The sequence below is a fragment of the Dermochelys coriacea genome, chromosome 4 (assembly GCF_009764565.3).
Source record: "Dermochelys coriacea isolate rDerCor1 chromosome 4, rDerCor1.pri.v4, whole genome shotgun sequence".
NCBI classification, from domain to species: Eukaryota; Metazoa; Chordata; order Testudines; family Dermochelyidae; genus Dermochelys; species Dermochelys coriacea.
The window spans coordinates 76,464,154-76,482,917 of NC_050071.1; the positions used below are offsets into that span (position 1 = coordinate 76,464,154).

The window sequence follows — 18,764 nt, forward strand, 5'->3', positions numbered from 1 at the left end:
CTTTTTATGCTCCAATCCAACAAAGCATATAAGCACGAGATGAACCAATAAAATCAAATGGCCCTGTATATATGCTTAAACATAAGTACATGCATGCTTGTAGAATCAGGGACTGAGTAAATTGAAAAGGGGTCCCTCTTTTCTTGCTCTGGTATATGTAAAATTAGGGCCAGTGTTAGTTTTCTGAAAATTCCTATGTCCACATGTACTTAGACAAGACAAGGTTGTTTCAGATATTGTGCTAACTCACATTACTCTGACCCACTTAGCCCTCCAACATCCTCAGATATTGTATTTCAGCATACATCAGTCAGTACCAAGACACACAATTCCTATAAGATTCAATAAATGTCATTTTTAAAAAAACATATACAGCCTTAAAATATAGGCCTCAAAGGAAAACTCTGCCATTAAATCAAGATAATTATATGTGAAATATAAAAACTAATCATTCATAAATTTAACTCTAGTGGTATAGCAAAAATATCCAATTTTATGGTCAATTCAACATTTACTCAGACAGATTGATATTGCTAATTTCTATCTTCTTTTCCCTTCAATTATAACAATGTATATTTTCTTGATTTAAATTTTTTCTGTAGGAAGATATCTTAATTCGTTCTTATTTCTTTTTTTAGTCAGCTTTTAAAACGAAGGGAGGTATCTGTACCCCTGAAAATTGAACAGCTTTCTGAGGAACTAGATGCTTGGAGAGCTTGTACTCAGTTAGTCAACAAGTATGTGTGAAATGTAAAGTTATTATAATAGAAATTACTATGATTTAAATATGCTCATTGTAAATAAAATGTTTTATCCCATTTTTTCTTTGTAGAATAGGAAATATCAATTTATGTAAAAATTAAGATACTTCATTTTGAAATATTATTTGTTTTTGTTCATCTTGAGGTATACTGCAAATGAAATGCATAGCTTAAAATGAAATATATTTTACTCACAGATCTACTGATGAATTGTCATATACCGTTCCATCCGAATCACAGAGAATGGTTTATTCAACATTGGTATCACGAATAAAAGAAGAGCCTCTTAAAGGAATTATTGGACCGGATTATGTCACTGGGTCTAATCTTCCTAGTCACTCAGATGTTCACATCTCTTGTTTGACAGGGTTAAGGATACAGGTACCATTTTATGGAGCCTGAGTGCTCTTTTTGGAATACTTAATAAAATAATTACTTTAAAGAGGTCAAACCAATTGTTTTCAAGTGAAGAGGTGGAATAAAAATTGAAAATTGTTGCGGCTTGCAGCATTCTCAAAGAAAACCTTTGAGGAAGAAGGGGCATATTGGTTGGAATATTGCTCTTGAGTACCCTGCAATGGCAAAAGCTGCCATTTTGTCTTGAAGGACACTGTCCTTAATTACAGTAGCCTATACAGAGAGAAAAGAAAAAATTCAGGAGGAAAAAATGTTTGAAATCCCCAATTGGAGCAGTCAAAAGTTGTTAGTCTGTACAAGGAATAGAAATTTCTCTTAGCATATGCTCTCTTGCTTTTAATGTATGCGATCTATTGCCAACCGTGCCATGGTTTGACTTGAAAATAATTAAAAAGTTTTATTTTAGACTTCACACTGTCCTTAATGTGTTGTGTTGTTTGTGCATTTCTAGACTGCCAACCACAATAGTACCCAGGAGCATTACATGAATTAAAAACATACATCAGTGATCCTTCAGAGGACAATTCTCATAGTCTCCCCCTACTTTAATAATATAATGGATACACTTTCAAACATGACGATCAGCCTTTCAATTACATTTATCACATATACAGTGCTTTGGATCAAAGTAGTTAACGTATTTTAATCCTCACTACTCCCTGTGAGGTACGTATTATTATTATTATTGCCATTTTACAAACAGGGAAACACAGACTCTCATTCTGCCAGGCATGTTTCTCCAGACCATGCGCAATTTGAAGACACTCTGGACTTGTACACTCCAGCGCTTACTTCAGTTATACTATAAGTCACTCAGGGGTGTGAAAAGCCACCTCCCTGAGTGATAAGCTCTCCCAATGTCACAGCTACTGCTGCTCAGGGAGATGAAGTAATTATGACAACAGGAGAGTATACATACTCAATAGCACCACAGGAAGAATTCATTAATGATAAGATAGTCTGTAAATATGACAGATATTTATTATTTTAAGATGCATCTAACTCAGGAATTTAGGAAATATGAAATTTGGGCTTGCAGTTTTTTAGGATACATCTGTTTACCTGATAAGTATAGCATTATAAATTGAGTATGACAGTTTTAGTCAGACTTGATTATAACAGGTATAACTTTTTAATGTGGCTGTAGCTATTACATAAATTAGCATTGTATTCTCGATTCATTTTCATCTCGATGAAGTAAAATGTGCATTTGCTAGACTGCATCTCTTCTGGAAGTATTGGGACATGATGTGTGTCTTTTTCCTCCCCTCAAACATTCACAGGGTCCAGTGTTTTTCCTTGAAGATGGAAAATCAGCTATTTCACTGAATGATGCTTTGATGTGGGCCAAAGTGAATCCTTCTCACATTAGGAACAGGAATACGCCTCAACCCATTCTGATAAGACTTTTTCTTCTGTAGTGCTTAAAACAAGTAATATCCAGCAGGTTAACATTAATTAACCTTGATTGTTGAAGGACAGAAAGATGGCAGTTGATTCTTCCTGAAGGACAGTTATTTGAATTTTGCAAAATGTAAATGAGAGAAATGAAAAGTGGATTTTTATAAAGTTATATAATAATCCAAAGAAAAAATGTCCTTACATATTGACAGCCATGGTTTTTTTTAAGACGAGAATACTGTTGTCACACAACAAAAAATATTTCAGTAATTTTTGTGAACAAATTGTAAAGCAAGTAAAGAAATATCTGAACATTACCAAAATACTAGGGTATCTGAACTGGATAATTCATAAGACATTTTTAAATACATCAGTATGCATTTATTTATGGCTTTTATGGAATGCCACTGAGATACAGCATGAGTTTCTTACATTCCTGTATCCCCTTTATTTGTATCTAATACTTAGTTAAAATGTGATTCTAAAAGGAGTGATAGTGTAAATTAAATAACAGTCAAATACTTCAAATTTTTTTAATTAAACTAATCTTTCCATACAATAATCTTTAAGCTTTACACTGGAAAGAGAAGTCATTTTTGATGAATATCTAGATTAGGATAAATGATTATATTTTCTAAGTCCATCTTTAACACTCCCCATTATATTTTAAATGAGCACTAAAATGTGTTTTATGAACCTTATTTTTTTAATAAATAGCTTGTAAGTAATAAACAGCTTATTTAATGAAAATTATTGAAATACATTATGTAAATTAAAATTCTTGTTTTTTAATTTTTGTAATAGATTGTAAAAAACTGTATGGTATTGAGGACCTGATACATAAATATGTGGACATTGCTTTATTTAGTTAGATGATTGATTCATGTCTAGTATTATGTACCCAAATGAAAGAAAAAATGATGGCAATAGAATGAGTAAAATTTTTATTCTAAAAATTGTGCATATCATCACATACAGGCATTAGAAGACCAATTGTTGACAGATATAATTGTTCTTCCATCAAATAGCATTAGAAATCCTTTTGCTAGGTTCCCTGATTAGCATGTTAGTGACACTGTTCTAATCAGCTTCACTTTGTCTTTCCCCTGCCTCCCCTCCATCCCCTCCCCCTAAAAAACAACAAACAAACAACATTATTCTGTTAAGATATCAAGAGTAGTAAAATGATTGAACATGTTTAAGTAACCTGTACAAAATAGGAATACCACAAGATATAACCCTTCTCATCCTAAATGCCTTGAAACTTAATCTCACACTATCCCTGAGGTAGTAAGGAATGTCCTCATTTTACTAAGTGGAAACTGAGACAGAGAGGCTGATGATCAGCCCTAGGCTACAGAGAAGTTAAACTCAGGAATTCCATAAAGTATGGAAAAAAATTAAGTTTAAAGTTAATAGTTTTTCTACAAAGGTTGTTGAATTATTTTACAGGTTTTTGGTGCTCAAAGAAATAGTACATCCTAACTACTAGCCCTTGTTTTGCAAGGAGCAGTACACATCTTTACACCTTTATTTAGATATCAGAGAGTTAGGTATCACTTAATTGCTTCTACCATTTGGGATTTGTTTCTCTTTGTTTAATTATATGGAGTTTGGGGAATGAGAGATAGAATCAGAAAAAGATCCATTATCCTAATTTGTGGAAGAACTATAACCCACCAGCTGTGAATAACGAAGGGTATTTTTGTTGAATCACAATCAGTAATTATCTTGGCTGGTGTGCCTTGTATGGCTGATGTGTATGTAAAAAGAAATATAGGCACTTACAGATGAGAAAAGATGGAGAGGATTGATCATAAACACCAAGTTTGTTTAACTGTATGAATTGAAATCTGAAGGATTGACTCACCTGCCACTCTATTCTTTAAATCGTTGGTAATATCCTGAAGATTTATACTGCTGTACGTAAATCTTTTAAATAATTATAAATATGTAGTAAAACTGCATCAATTTGTGGAAGTTGTGCTTAATGGTGAACCTCAGACAAATCTAATCCCGCTTTAGACACCTGAGGAAGATAAATTATTTTTCATTGTTAGGGTTAGAGTATAAAAATTGAGTCAAAGGGCACTTTTATATTAGAAATATGTCAGCTAATAGTCTTGTGAACAAAAATATGTTGCATTTGCTTTAAAGGTAGTCCTTACCTTATGTGGGGGAAAAAACATAAGACAAAATATTGTAAAATGTGCATTTACTGTTACAATATGTAGTCGCGACGGTCAAAACACTAGCTGCATCAATGTTTTCCAAAATAATTTCAGGTTGTTTGCTAAAATGTGATTTCATTGTCAAGCAGAAGTGCTCAACTATAGTTATTTCCCCTTTAAATTAAAAAACATTTGATATCTTCACCTTCAAATAATTGTGTTTTGTTCTGAACCGTGTCTGAATTTCTCTATAGCTTTCCAGGAAAAATATTTCAAGCCATATACTTTTATACTCTGTAACAGGTGCTCTGAAAAAAAAATCTCTTGTAATCTAGTGTTCTTGTAATAAGTGTTAACTAATAAAATGTCTCTACCACAGTCACATGTTTGTCAAAATGAAAAAAAACATGTCAAAACTATTTGATATAGTTACTAAAAATTAATCGTATATCCAAGATTGTAAAGAATCAATTGTACCGTAGTCAAAATACAAAGGACACAAATATAACTGTCTAATTTATTAACCTCATCACATCACAATGTGCAAAAGTTTGACCACCATCCTCATTACCCATCTTGCACCACGGCAATCTGTAAATTGGAAAATTTCACTGACAAAGAACTTGAAATATTAAAAACAATTCAATCTAGTAAGTAATCAAGTCTAGGAGGAGACTGAGCTGTACAAGCCACCTATGCTAGCAAGTCACTGAAGGAAGCTGTCTAACAATGGGGAAACTAAGGTGATGTATATTTTAGATACTGCTTTTTACTGATGATTTCACTGTCACACTTCACAAACATCGATTTCCAATATGTATTTTGTTTGGGCATTTACTAGAAGAAAATAATGCTCTAATTTAACAGACACTGAACCAATCAGGCAATTCTCTCCCAATGGATAGGTCAAAGAATTATAGAGATAAAGTGATCTTGTAGTTTCAAAGGTTGAGGTCCCTCCAATCCTTTTTTTTCCAATATTCAGTTAGAAATCCTTTTGGCTAGGTACCTGGAGCTGCTGCACTTATACATCCACAGTAAAAGAGCATCTGTCAGCTTGTTTCACCTGGATTTCTTTGAAATGACCACCACTTTTGCTTCTGATTTCTGGACGTCCGTCTAAGGAAAAGAGCAATTGAATAAGGCAACCATGTACTTTTGCTGCTGATTTATTATCATACAATTTAACTATAAAAACATTGTCCTTTAGTTAACAATGAACTTTATCTCAACTACCAACACAGGTCTTGTTTACACATAAGGAGGTACCCATTTAGCTATACGGGTATATAGTTTAAACCAGTTGGGTTGTACAATCCCCTTAGTATGGATGCAGTTAAATTGGTATAAAGTTGCTTATACCATTATAGTTTATTTTCCATGATATAAGCACTTTTTAAACTGATACAACTGCACCAACTTAGGAGTTGGACAAATTTAACTATCCTGTTAGGAAAAAAAAATCACACCTCTAACCAAAACAGTTAAATCTCAACAAAAACTGTGCAGACCAGACCACAGTATACCTCAAATTATCATAAGAGATTTGTTACTATACTCTTCTATAATACCATGAACAAGATTCCACAGGAAATCACTCACTAGGAGACTCTGCTAATCCACTTCCCATTTCTATTGGAGATTGCAAAGAACAGCTGAACTGTGATACAAAAGTCATTTAGACTATTTAATACCATTATCATAGTATCTGAGTGCATCACTCCAATATATTTATCCTCATGACATCCCTCTGAGGCAGAAAGTACTAGGTGACAGAAGTGTGGGTGAGCTGTAATAATTTATCAATACTGTATACTTTACATGTATGTCTGATAGAGGTTTACTAGATGATTTCAAAGGGTCAATTCAAGAATAAGCTACCACCACTTAAGGGGCCTGTTGGGGTAAGCATGGTTGATCCAGGGTACTGGAGCCCAGGATCTGATCTGGGAGTGGGAGAACCGCAGTGTTTCATCCCACAAGACACTGCACCTGAAGGGGTGCATTCAGACAATGGAGGGGAAGAAAGTGGTGCTAGTCCTGTATCCATAACATTACTACCCCCATGTTTTTCCCCCCACAAACAGGGACCACAGGCATAGAGAGACCTGCCAAAGGTCACACACGAAGTCTGTTGGAACTGAACCGTTGTGGAATTGGAACCTTTTCCATCTAACTAGTTACAATTTCTTAGAGGTTTTACATATCCCCTACCTTTTTCTTGGTGAGGAAAAGTTTCAATTAATATTCTCAAAGGTTCACTGTCTGCCTTCAAGATATAAATACAAAGGCTATCTATGTAATCAGGGCCACGTCCTACTGTTCTTACTCAGGCAAAATACCCATTGACTTCGTTGGGAGTTCTGTTTGAGTAAGGACTGCAGGATTTGTCCATTGGGGAGCAAGTAAAGAACATCTGTTACCATTACACTAGAGAAGGAACTGCCTTCAGACTGTGCTACTAAGTATGGTGGAAGTTCTGAATCGTAAGCCAAAACACTATGGTGTGGAAGAAAAGCAATTTCGACTCCTGAAATATAAGCAGCATCTACAGATGCTGCCACTGAGGCTCAGAAGAACTTTGTGGAAGCAATGTAGTTATTTTCTAATACGGTCCAACAGTTTTAGTAAAAAGACCACTTATCCATGTAATCAATGTAAAATAAAGTTAAAAAAAACTCCAATGGAAGAGATTGAAATGATAGCTTACTTGATATAAAAGAAAGTTTCTCTCTTTTGATGTTAACGGCACTCCCAGAGGGACCTACAGCAGCTGGATGACGAACTGCACGCTCTGCCAAGCTTGGTTTAATGTTAAACCGCTCTTCAAAACACAATTACAATTCATTCATTACAGTCCACATACTCATAGCCTTCATACAGTTCTTCAAAGTGATTTTTTTTTATTTAAAAGACACTCCCACCTATAAAATCTAAATAAAGAAACCAAAATCATCACAAACTCTAGCAAAAGAAAAGAGTGCTCTGGCAAAAAAATATCATAATTTTATTCTGCAAAAGCTATACACAAGGGGACACACAAAATAAGTTTATAAGGTGACAGTGCACCTACTGTATGTGGTGGTGGGTTGTTTGTTTAAGAGGCTATGATATGTTTTAGCAATCACATTGTGGGAAGATGAAGGATATGTCTACACTTAAACTATTACAGCAGCACAACTGCATCTGCTCCACTGCAGACATTACACTGATGGGAATGGTTCTCCCATTGACAACGGTAATTTGTCTTCCCGAGAGGCAGCTTCTAGGTCAATGGAAGAATTCTTCTTTTGATCCAGTGCTGTGTACACCCAAGTTTTGGTTGGCATAGCTATGTCTCTCAGAGGTGTACATTTTTCACACCCCTGACCACCATAGCTATGCTGATGTAAATTCCCAGTGTAGACCAGCCCTTAATCCGAGATAGGTCTTATCCTTAAATAAGCATGAGAAGCTGTTTTGCAACAGATTACAAAGTGCGTCTCTGAATAGCCAGGTGTATTAGTGCTGAGTTTGGCCAACTAAATAAAGCACTTTGAAGAACAAAAGCAATAAGTATTATTCTTTTGTTCTCATTTATTACTTGACACAGAATAACCGCTGTCGTTATAGAAATCCAAACTTTTTGACCCACAAGTTTAAATTTAGACAAATTTTAACCATGTGTCTTTTCTACTGACAATCCGGACTGATGCTACCATTTGGGCCATATCAAGCTGAGTCCTGTAATAATTTCAAACTTTAGCCGTATACTCCTAGAAAATGTTGCTTAGAGCAGCTAACTTAGAGTTTAAGGCCCTGAACATGTAAACACTTACATGTGACCGGGGGGGGGAGGGGAAAGAGGGCTTAGGCTATCCCCACATGGTGCCTTTTCCCTTTGGGAAATATGGTCACCGTGCCCCAGTCGGATGCTGTGGCAAAAGGGAGTAACTGTGTTTCTCATATGTATAAAGTGGGGAGTTGGAATAAGGAGGTGATGTTACCTCTGTATATGGCTTTGGTTAGACTATTCTGGCATACTGTAACCAGTTCTGTTGTCCACATTTTAAAAAAAGATGTTGAAAAACTGAAAAGGGTGCAGAAAAAAGGCACAAAAATCACTTGAGGGATGGAAAAAATGCCTTACAATGTGATATAAAGAGCTCAATCAGTTTAGCTTATCAAAAAGAAGATTTGAGAGGTGACTTGTTACAGTGTATAAGCATCTTTAGGAGATGAAAATACCAGGTACTAAAAGGGATATTAATGTAGTGGAAAATGGCATAAGAATCAGGAAGCTGAAACCAACCAAGTTCAAATTAAAAAATATTTGTGCCATAGTTAGAACAGTAAGGATGGTTAACCATTAGAACAAACTACGAACGGAAGTGGTACATTCTCCATCCCTTGATGTCTTCAAATCATGACTGGATACCTTTCTTTAGTCAAAGAAGTTATGGCATTTCATACACAGGTAACTGGGAGAAATTTAACAGCCCTTGACACACAGGGGGTCAGACTTGATGTCTTATGGTTTCTTTTGGTCTTAAACTCTATGAATCTATGGTAGTAAAGTTAAGCACATGTGTTTGTGTTTGCAGGATCAGGGCCTCAAAGAGTAAAGATCAGCTGCTTTTTAGCAAATTCATCCAAGATCATAAAAGGTGAAAAAGAATTAAACAGAATAGTTAAGCAAGCTCAAAGTATATATTTCACCTTCCACTCTTGAAGGCTTACTGAGAACATTTGAAATATGGGCCAACTCACCGCATTCCCCAGGCCCACTGTCCAATTAAGTTAAATTGACCTGATAAGTGAAAAGCTTAGGTTCAATAGTTCCCTGTTTGTACGTTTTTACTAGCAGGAAATCAGTGGAGTACCAAGATCTCCCTGCTCCAGAAACACTTCAACTATTTAGAGTTAAGCCAGCTAAAGAAGTGATCATGGCAGCAGCAGCTTTTAATGCAAAGGAATGGCAAAAAGTGAATGAATCACTTGTAAGTAATATGGAAATGGTGGAAACTTTATCTGTTATTTCAGCTATATTCCATCATTATAATATCACTAATATTAATGTATCATCTAAGTATCACTGTTCACTTTGAATGCAACTGGCTGAAAATGTTTCCTCAAATGATGTAATCAGAAAGTGGTATGTTTTCTTTATAATTTCCTAAGCAGTTACTAATCCTCTTCATGTTACTCACACCAATAGTTCCACTACCTTCAGTGGGGTGACAAGTTGTAGTTAAAGCAAGCATGACTTGGCCCAAAGATCATTCAAATATTTGCCTGTTTTCCATTTTCAATTGTCAGACTAACAAAGTAGGACAGTGAACATGGGAAACAATCAGTTGCACCATGTACATCAGTTTTTTATACTTGCTTTGAAAAACCACTCACTTGGGTTCTCTTCCCTCTCTACCAGTCTCTGTTGCATATGCATATTGATGATAGCATTAACCTTTTGTCTATTTTTGTTAACGTTGGGCTCTATCATTATTTCTGTTAGCTGAATGTTGTTCTTGATAGCCTTTGAAGCTGTTGACCTGGCAACCATCGGTAACTGCTCCTGATAATAGTGGTCTGTAAAGTCAACCTCACCCTGAATATTTTTAATTCTGGGGGAGAAAAAAAAAAAGCAAATGTTATGAGTCAGTTACGTTACTACAAATAAATACTGAACACATTATTATACTAAACACCTTTCAAGATACTGGTTACATAACTAATGAATTCTCACAATTCCATTGTGTGGAAGGTATTATCTCCATTTTATAAATGGGGAAACCTTGACACAGAGATAAGCGATTTGCCCAAACCCACAGAGACAGTGTCCCGGCCAGGAAAAGAATACAGGAGCTCCTGGTGCTCAGTCCACTAGACCAAAACTCTCAAACTTTTTTTCCAAAGTATGGACTATTCTTAAGAGAAAGTCTTCTGTGAGCCATCTCCACTCACATTCCGATTCATGATTGTTAAAACATGTACAAGTCACACCTGAAGCCAGAGACCCAGAGAGAAACAAGAGCTTTCTACAGCTGTCTAACCTGGGAGCCGAACATGCAGACACTTGCCGATGCAAGTTACTTCACTCAGGTAATCATGTGACTAAAGCTGTTCACATGCATAGGACTCTCCACATCTGCCTAAAGATTGCACAGCAGTCAGCACTTCAGACTAACCCCCTATGGTGTAGACTACAAGGGAGGCTACTGTAAGGCTACTTATGTCAGCCCTATGCCGCTCCTGTGCTGGGGAAATTCTCTTGCAGCTCACTTATGCCTTCTATATGCCACCAGGGTGATTCATGGGGCCAAAGTGGAGAGCAGAATTTGGCCATATGAACCTATAAAGCTTGATTATTAGAAACTCATTGAGTTGTCTTGTAATTCTCTTGGTGGACGTCAACACTTAACTCACAAATCTCTGAAATCCACTGAAGGGATTAGGGGCATCCATACAAATGTCCCTTAACACCATTTTGCTGCCTGGCCCCAGAAACCACACTGACAGTGGCTTCCCTGATTATGGCTGCCGCTGTAGCCCTCATCAGCAGAGCTCTAAATTGCAGAGCAGTAAGTAGTTGCTATACGCTTTGTCTACAGTAACATACACAAGGTTCCATAGTATGCTGAGGGGTTAAGAATCTAGCAGAACTAGATCATGGTCAACTCCATCCACAGAGCTGGGGTTCTGCGGGGTTGGGGAAAATTAAGCGTGTTCTGAAGAAGCAGCACTCCCTCTTGCACATCCCCCCGTTTAGCTCAGTGGGCATAAGCTCCTTTACACTCACAGAATTGGAGAAGAGCATATGGATCTATGGTTTTATGCTTATAAACACCATCTGTTTTATTAATGGGTTTGCTCTTTATACTATTTTTATTTTATTTAGTGAATTTCAGAGCTGCTAAGATCCTAGGTAATACTATGTGCTCTGTAAGCTTACACACACACACACACACACACACACACACACACCCCCCATTAATTACCTCACCGTCAATGAAACAACTTTGCTTTTTCAATGAATGAACCAGAGCAGGACTGTGGTGATTTTTGTGATGTGGGCAAAGGTTCACTAGGAATTTAAATGTTCTTTCTCTCATGAAGCAGGCATCAGATCCTGGCCCTACTGAAGTCAATGGCAAAACTCCAGTAGACTTCACGCCAGGGCTTCAGAAATCTGAAGGTTTTGAGTAATATTTAGATACTACTCATTAATGCTACTAAAATGAAACCTCTACAGTAAACCTGATACATAATACACTTCTGTAAACAACAGCACCCACCGTCCGTTTGTTAGCATTGAGTAGATGTCTTGTACCAAAATTTCAGCTGCTCCCGGTTTACAGTGAATTGTCCCATCTATTAGTTCTTGCGCAAGCTTCAATTTTCTTCTGGAAAAAAACTATAGCAAAAATAAAAACAGAGAGCATTTCAGTTCCTATTAGTTGAGAGGCACAGGTCCAGCCTTCCATGCTATTTGCTTGATGTGTGATCCCTCACTTTGTTTTCTCTCAGCCCCTTCCAATCCAATCCAATCCCACTCAAACCCTCACCCCTTAACCAAAATGAACAGCAAATAAAGAAAGTATGCAATATTATGGGTGAGAACTGAACTATAAACTGGAGCAAAAATTCAAATTTGTTCTTCCCAAAACAACTGGAACCCCCTTATCTGCCCGAGCTAAGCGTTGCACGGTTAACAATCCAGAAACCGCAAGGCCAAGATTTAACCGTGGCTGCCTCAACCTTCGCACGGCCCGGTGCCGGGAACAAGTCACCAGGCCCGGCCCGGTGAGCGACGTTTCGTTCGTTCCTCCAGCGCCATCCCGCCGGAGCTCGGCAGCGGCCCCCGGGACTGTCCGCAGGGATCCGCGGAGCGTGCAGGGCTCAGCCGGGCTCCTCCCGCGGCCCATCAATGCGCGGAGGGGAGGGCGCCAAGGGGCCGCCATCGCGGCACCACCTTTCCGAGCCCGGGGCCATGGCGAGGCAGGCTTCGCACGGAAGGAAACCTCGAGCGCTGCGTGCTCGTTACCGGGCGCACCGTCCCCGCTCAGAGCCGCTGCCCGGGCTCGCGCCCCACGGCGGGGCGGCCCCCTCACCTGGCCGAGCTGGGACCAGTTGCTGAGCTTGGTGGCCAGCGAGGCGCCGTTCTCGTAGCCGTGGCTGTGGATGTGCTCGGGGTAATACCAGGAGAAGATCTCGGCGATGAGGCAGCCGTTAGAGAAGTCCCTAGAGAATAACGACAATAACGGTAAGCCGGAGGCCGGGCGGCGCGCGCGGCTCGGAGCCGCCCCGCCCCGCCCCGCCCCGCCCCTCTCACCGTCGGAAGTTCCTGGGGAAGAAACTCAGGTCCAGGCTCTGCAGCCACCTCAGCACGGCGCGGGGCAGCCCCGTGCGCTTGGGGGCGTGCGAGTACGACATGGGGCCGCGAGCCGGAACAGGGCCCCGTGCCCTCGAGCGGCTGTGACTAGTTACCGAGCAACCGCCACCAACTATGGAAGTAGGCGGGGACTCATTCGACTCCGCCCCCTGCCCCGGGCTTCTCCCAGGATGACTCGCCCAGGAGCGGTATGGCCTGAGTGCGCACGCGCCGTGGTCGTAGCGGCGTGCCTCTGAGCTGCCAGCGCGTTATTCGGAGTCTGCGGCGAGCGCTCTCCTGGCTGAGCTGGGCAGCGACTGCCGTGCCAGGGGCGCCATCGTACCACGCAGCTCCCCAGGTAGGCGCCTGCGGACCGTCATGTGCCCCTGCCCCAGGTGTTAGCGGTGAGCTCCCCGCACACACCAGCACCATCCCCTGAACGGACCAGCGTCACACGCATCAGGTACCAGCTCCTCTGGGTGTTTTATTCTTGATCACTTGCTACTGTGTTTGCGCGTCTACAAACAGCAGAATTAATGCATCGTGCTGAGATGTGGTACAGAAGCACATGCCGGCTGTCTAGAGATCTGTTTAGTCTCTTTGCAGGGTTCTCCCTTCTGTTGCTATATAGCCAAACACATTCAAAGTTGATTTTTTTTTAATGCCATCTCGGTTAAGGGCGAATGATTTTACAGCCATTAGTGAAATTATATCTGTGCATCCACCTCTTCTCTCTGACCCGCTCAATTTATCTGAGTATTAGCCTTTTGGCTCTTCTCAAGACATGCGTCGTGTTGACTGCCAACAATCAAGACTTTGAAAAGGACACTTAAAAAGAAAAGGAGTACTTGTGGCACCTTAGAGACTAACAAATTTATTAGAGCATAAGCTTTCGTGAGCTACAGCTCACTAGCTCACGAAAGCTTATGCTCTAATAAATTTGTTAGTCTCTAAGGTGCCACAAGTCCTCCTTTTCTTTTTGCGAATACAGACTAACACGGCTGCTACTCTGAAAAAGGACACTTAGTCACTTTTAAGGATCCATTCACCATGAGTTTGTCCACCTTAGTACAGTAAGATGGCAGAATGTACGTGACTATCTCCTTTCTTATTTTTTAGATCTTGTAATCTTATTCCAAGATTTTTTTGTAATTAGGCCATATCCTGAATTGTTCTACAAGCAAAAAACCCACTAAAGCCAATGGGCTTGAAAGTGTATTGATTGTACAACTGTGGCATTATGTTCTGTCCAAAATGTCTTGTATGGTTCAGACACAACAAATCCTTCACTTTGGCATGGGGTTAGACTAGATGACCCTTGCGGTTGCTCCTAATCCTATGATTCTACTATTACGTTTATTTTCCCCCCTCACACTTGACCACTGTCTGGTTTTTACTTCTAGATATTTAACTGGCTATAACAGCAGTATTGATCAGTCATTTCATTATCTGGCTTAATGTTTGCAAATTGCACAGGACTTTGAAAATGGGAAATTCTATATAAGGGTAGGTGACCAGGTATCTGGTTTTCTACCAGACATCTGATTGAAAAGGGACCCTGGCAGCTCTGGTGAGCATCGCCAACCAAGCTATTAAAAGTCTGGTTAACGCTGCTGCCTGGCTAAGGCAGTCTAGTCCCTGCCTGTCCTGGGGCACCATGCTACACCCTGGAAGCGGCCAGCAGGTCTGGGTCCTAGGCAGGGGGTCCAGGAAGCTCCACACGCTGCCCCCACCCTGAGCACCAACTCCGCACTCCAATTGGCTGGTTCCGGTCAATGGGAGCTGGGGGGGGCGGTGCCTGTGGGCGAGAACAGCACATGGAGCTTGCTGGACCTCTCCTGCTGCCTAGGACCTGGACGCTTCCAGGGCGCAGCACAGTGTCACAGGACAGGCAGGGAGCTTGCCTTAGCCCCCCCGCGGCACTGCTGACCAGAAGCTGCCCAAGGTAAACCCCCCACCCGCCCTGACCTCCCCCAAACCCGGAGCCCCCTCATGAACCCCAAAACCCTCATCCCCAGTCCTGAGCCTGCACCCCCAGCTGAAGCCCTTAACCCCCGGCCCCATCCCAGAGCCTGCAACCCCAGCCTAGAGCCCTTAGCCTCCCAGCCCCCGTGCCACAGGTCAGAGCCCCCTCCCATACCCTGAAACCCTCATCCCTGGCCCCCCCCAGAGTCCTCAACCTCTCCCTCACCCCCAACCCCCTGCCTCAACCCGCAGCCCCCTCTCACATTCCGAATCCCCCGGCCCCACCCCAGAGCCCATACCCCCACCTCAGAGCTGTACCGCCTCCCATACCCCATCCCACTGCCTCAACCCACAGCCCCCTCCCACATTCTGAATCACTCAGCCACACCCTCCCATCCTGGAGCCCTCTCCTGCACCTCAAACCTCTCATCCCCAGTCCCACCCCAGAGCCTGCACCCCCAGTTGGAGCCCTCACCCCCTCCTGCACCCCAGCTCCCTGCCCCAGCCTAGTGCAAGTGAGTGAAGATGGGGAAGAGCGAGCCACTAAGGGAGGGGGAATGTAGTGAGCAGCGGGAAGGGCCTCGGGGAAGGGGTGGGGCTAGGGTGTTCGGTTTTGCACTGTTAGAAAGTTGGCAACCCTACATAAGGGCCTGTACCCACTGGCATCCAGCTTCCCCCAATCACCTCCCGTCCGCCGGCAGCCCCGCCGACCAACTTCTCCTCCTTCCCCCTCTAAGCGCTTCCTACTCGCCATGATCAGCTGTTTCCAACATGCAGGAGGTGCTGGGGGGAGGTGGAGGAGTGGGCATGGGCAGGAAGAGGCAGGGCGGGGGCGGGAAGAGGCGGAGTTGGGGCTTAGGGGTGGAGCCGCGGATGGAGCAGAGGGTTGAGCACCCCTGGGGCCTGGAGGAAGCCAGCGCCTCCTAGGGTCTGATTCTGAGAGATCTTGAGCACCTCCTCAGCTGCCATTGAAGTCAGTGGCACTGACACAGGGAGCAGATTCTGCGGGATAATTATAGTCATCCTAAATATGTCTTTACTAATGTCATATTACAATAAATTCTGCTCAGTTGAAAGGTGTAAATGTTGAGAAGCTATGATTACTCTGGGTCACCCAATCTTTGCTTAAATGGAAGGATTTCTGCACCTACTTTGCAGAAAACGGAGCAGATTGCAGTTGCTCCTGTCTCAGCTATGCAAATGTAGCCGATGGAAGTAAAATGTAGTCATGCTGGTTGGATCCAGAGGAAGCATTGCATATCCTGAAATCCATGGCCTGTGACTGCCAGAGCAGCTGCAATCTGCTCCCTTAAATGCAAAATAAGTGAAGTCCTCATATAAAGATGAAGGAAGCAACACTGAACTGTTTAGAACTGGTCAGTATGCTGACCATCCTTGCTGCTGGAACAATTAAATTTTCTTAATCCCAAACATACGCTTGTACTTGCTTGTATGCTTGTATTTTATCAAGTCATTTTATCTTGTCATTTTATCATTTAAGTCATTTTATCTTCCTGCAGTTACTTCTCTCTTATCATGAAATCATGGAACAATCTGAATTCTTCAAAGCAGATGTGTATGTAGAGGAGGGTTTGGGTTTTTTTAAAAATCATAGTTCCATCCTGTTGGGGTGGGTGTGCATTGCTCATCTACATATTTTCTTCCTTTTCAGAAGTTATTCTTATTTTCCTTTCGGGAGACTGAGTTATTTTCACTATTCTGTTTTTAAGGTCTCTTGGAAAGACTTTTCCTGGTACACGTAGCAGACATTGATCCCTATTGCAGTTCATACTTGTTTGGTGGAATATCTGTTCTGTCTGATTTCCTGTAATTTGTGTATCCTATCAAGGCTGTCATTTGCAGGGGAAAATTACTCCACATAGATTTGGATTGATGCTTTCTCATTCTTGAATTTATTCTTTCATGCAAGTGTTAAAATAGCAGAAGAAAATCTCTTTTACAAATTGTTTAGCTGTACTGCATTGAACTATTGAACCCATTGATTTTTCCATTCACTGTCTTCTCACTTGAAGTAGGACTAATGTATCCCAGCAGGTTTTTATTTTTTGTCAGAGAGAGAAGCATCCAAAAACGTCAGCTGGTGGATCAGGACAGTTGCAGACATGCAAGAAAAATAAGCAGTGTCAGGATCTCTAGGAATCCAAGTAGGATTTAAGAATTTAGTCCCAGATCCTCAAAGGTTTTTAGGCACTTATCTGTCTCTTAGGCACTTAAGTTCACGATTTAGACTCCACTAACATTTTCAAAACTGCTGCTTAACTGCCATTTACCACATAGGATCCTAATTCCCCTTCATGCCTGCCAGTTGGCATTCACAAAGACTCCTAATTCCTGATGCCTCCCCACAGCTAACGAGCAGCTCAGAACTCTAGCTCAAGCTGAAGTACAGGAGACCCTGAAGTGGGATTCTCAGTCTAGGCAGGAGAACTCCTATATCGTCAGCAGGGCCCGAACCTATATTGTTGTTGTGAGCTCGCCTAAAACTTGATACCTGTCAGACCCCACCACCAGTAGGGGGTCACAGCACCCACACAGAAGACAGCCAGGGACACAGGGAAAGAAGTATTGAGAGTGATCAGGAGAGAGAAAGACAGGATTTTGGCTGCTAGGGCATGGACTACATGAGCAGGTGACCTGGCTTAGTTACCCAACTCCAGGGGAGGGTTCCTTGCTGAGGATTCCTAGTGGAAGAAAGTGCTTATCTTTTGCTTGACAGTGAGGCACACCAGGTCAACCACTTAGGCAACTAAGCCGCTCTCCATTCCCTGCCCCTCCTCTCCATATTTTACTTCTGGTTAACATAGGCAGCTCCCCATGCAGCTTGCTGGCTTCTGAAGCTCCCTTTCATAGGTGCCTAATTCTCCCCATGCACGCTATGGAGTGCCTGAGTACCTAGTGTGGGACTGACTATTATACCAGGTGGCAAGGCGCCTAAGGGGTTAGGTGTTGCAACACTTAGCACAGCAATTCTTAAGTACCTTTGAGCATCTGGGCCTTAGCCTGATCCAAACCTTATTGAAGTCAATGAGTGTCTTTCTAGGAACTTCAGTTGGTTTTGGATCAGACCTTTGGAGAACTGGGTGGCAGCTTATTTGAATGGAAGAGAGGGGCTCATTATACAAGTGGAAAGGGTAGTGAGTAGCTGTGATGGGATCTCTGGGGTGCAACCTGGAACTCGGGAACCGCTGTGCCCTCTTAACTCTCTAGCCTGAGCTGTCTCTCACAGTGCTTTGCTAGTGACAAGCAACAAGTCCCTCCAACCACTGTTATCACTCAGCACAACAGCATGTGGAGCCCCACCCCCAGCTAAATTGCATGGATGCTTCCAGAGCCATTCACACAGAGAAAGGTGTCAGCCAGTCCCCCCCCCAGCTCTTCAACCTTGCACCTCAGAGCTGTACCATCTTGCCCTGATCAGAAACCTGACCTGATCAGAAACTTGAAGTTTATTGCCCAGCCCCCCCCCCCCCCTCAATGTGGAGAGGACCTACACTAGCCCTTGAAACCTGAGGTGAGATTTCCCAAGCACTTCCAGCAAAATACACTGTTTTAGGTAAAATATAAAACAGGTTTATTAACTACAGAGAGAGAGAGATTTTTAAGTGATTGTAAGTGGTAGGCATAAAAGGTCAGAGATAGTTACCAAAGAAAATAAAAGGTAAGCGCACAGTCTAAATT

At 41.7% G+C, this 18,764-nt stretch overlaps 2 protein-coding genes across 2 annotated transcripts in view; one reads left to right on the top strand and one right to left on the bottom strand.

Moving 5' to 3' along the window:
- WDR17 (WD repeat domain 17) overlaps window positions 1-3,440 on the top strand; it is a 100,523-nt gene extending 97,083 nt beyond the window's left edge. Inside the window, 4 exon segments of the mRNA XM_038399878.2 lie at window positions 639-737; window positions 959-1,142; window positions 2,462-2,538; window positions 2,540-3,440. Coding sequence (XP_038255806.1) covers window positions 639-737; window positions 959-1,142; window positions 2,462-2,538; window positions 2,540-2,579 — 400 coding nt within the window. The 3' untranslated portion in view covers window positions 2,580-3,440.
- Window positions 3,441-3,500: 60 nt separating this feature from the next.
- On the bottom strand, window positions 3,501-13,254 carry SPATA4 (spermatogenesis associated 4). The gene is made up of 6 exons (XM_038400073.1): window positions 13,062-13,254; window positions 12,841-12,970; window positions 12,025-12,143; window positions 10,136-10,353; window positions 7,461-7,574; window positions 3,501-5,869 (listed from the first exon to the last, which is right to left on the bottom strand). The coding sequence occupies exons 1-6, from the start codon at window positions 13,160-13,162 to the stop codon at window positions 5,775-5,777; spliced, it is 777 nt and encodes a 258-aa protein (XP_038256001.1). The 5' UTR covers window positions 13,163-13,254; the 3' UTR covers window positions 3,501-5,774.
- Between the last annotated feature and the right edge of the window lie 5,510 nt (window positions 13,255-18,764).

What these genes read in the sequence shown, in the direction of transcription:
- SPATA4 (XM_038400073.1), bottom strand. Translation starts at nt 13,162, where the DNA reads ATGTCGTACTCGCACGCCCCCAAGCGCACGGGGCTGCCCCGCGCCGTG. An exon ending in TTCCCCAGGAACTTCCGACG is followed by an intron (nt 12,971 to 13,061) that starts GTGAGAGGGGCG and finishes GTTATTCTCTAG; the next exon opens with GGACTTCTCTAACGGCTGCC. An exon ending in AGAGAGGGAAGAGAACCCAA is followed by an intron (nt 7,575 to 10,135) that starts GTGAGTGGTTTT and finishes TGTGTTTTGAAG; the next exon opens with AGCGGTTTAACATTAAACCA.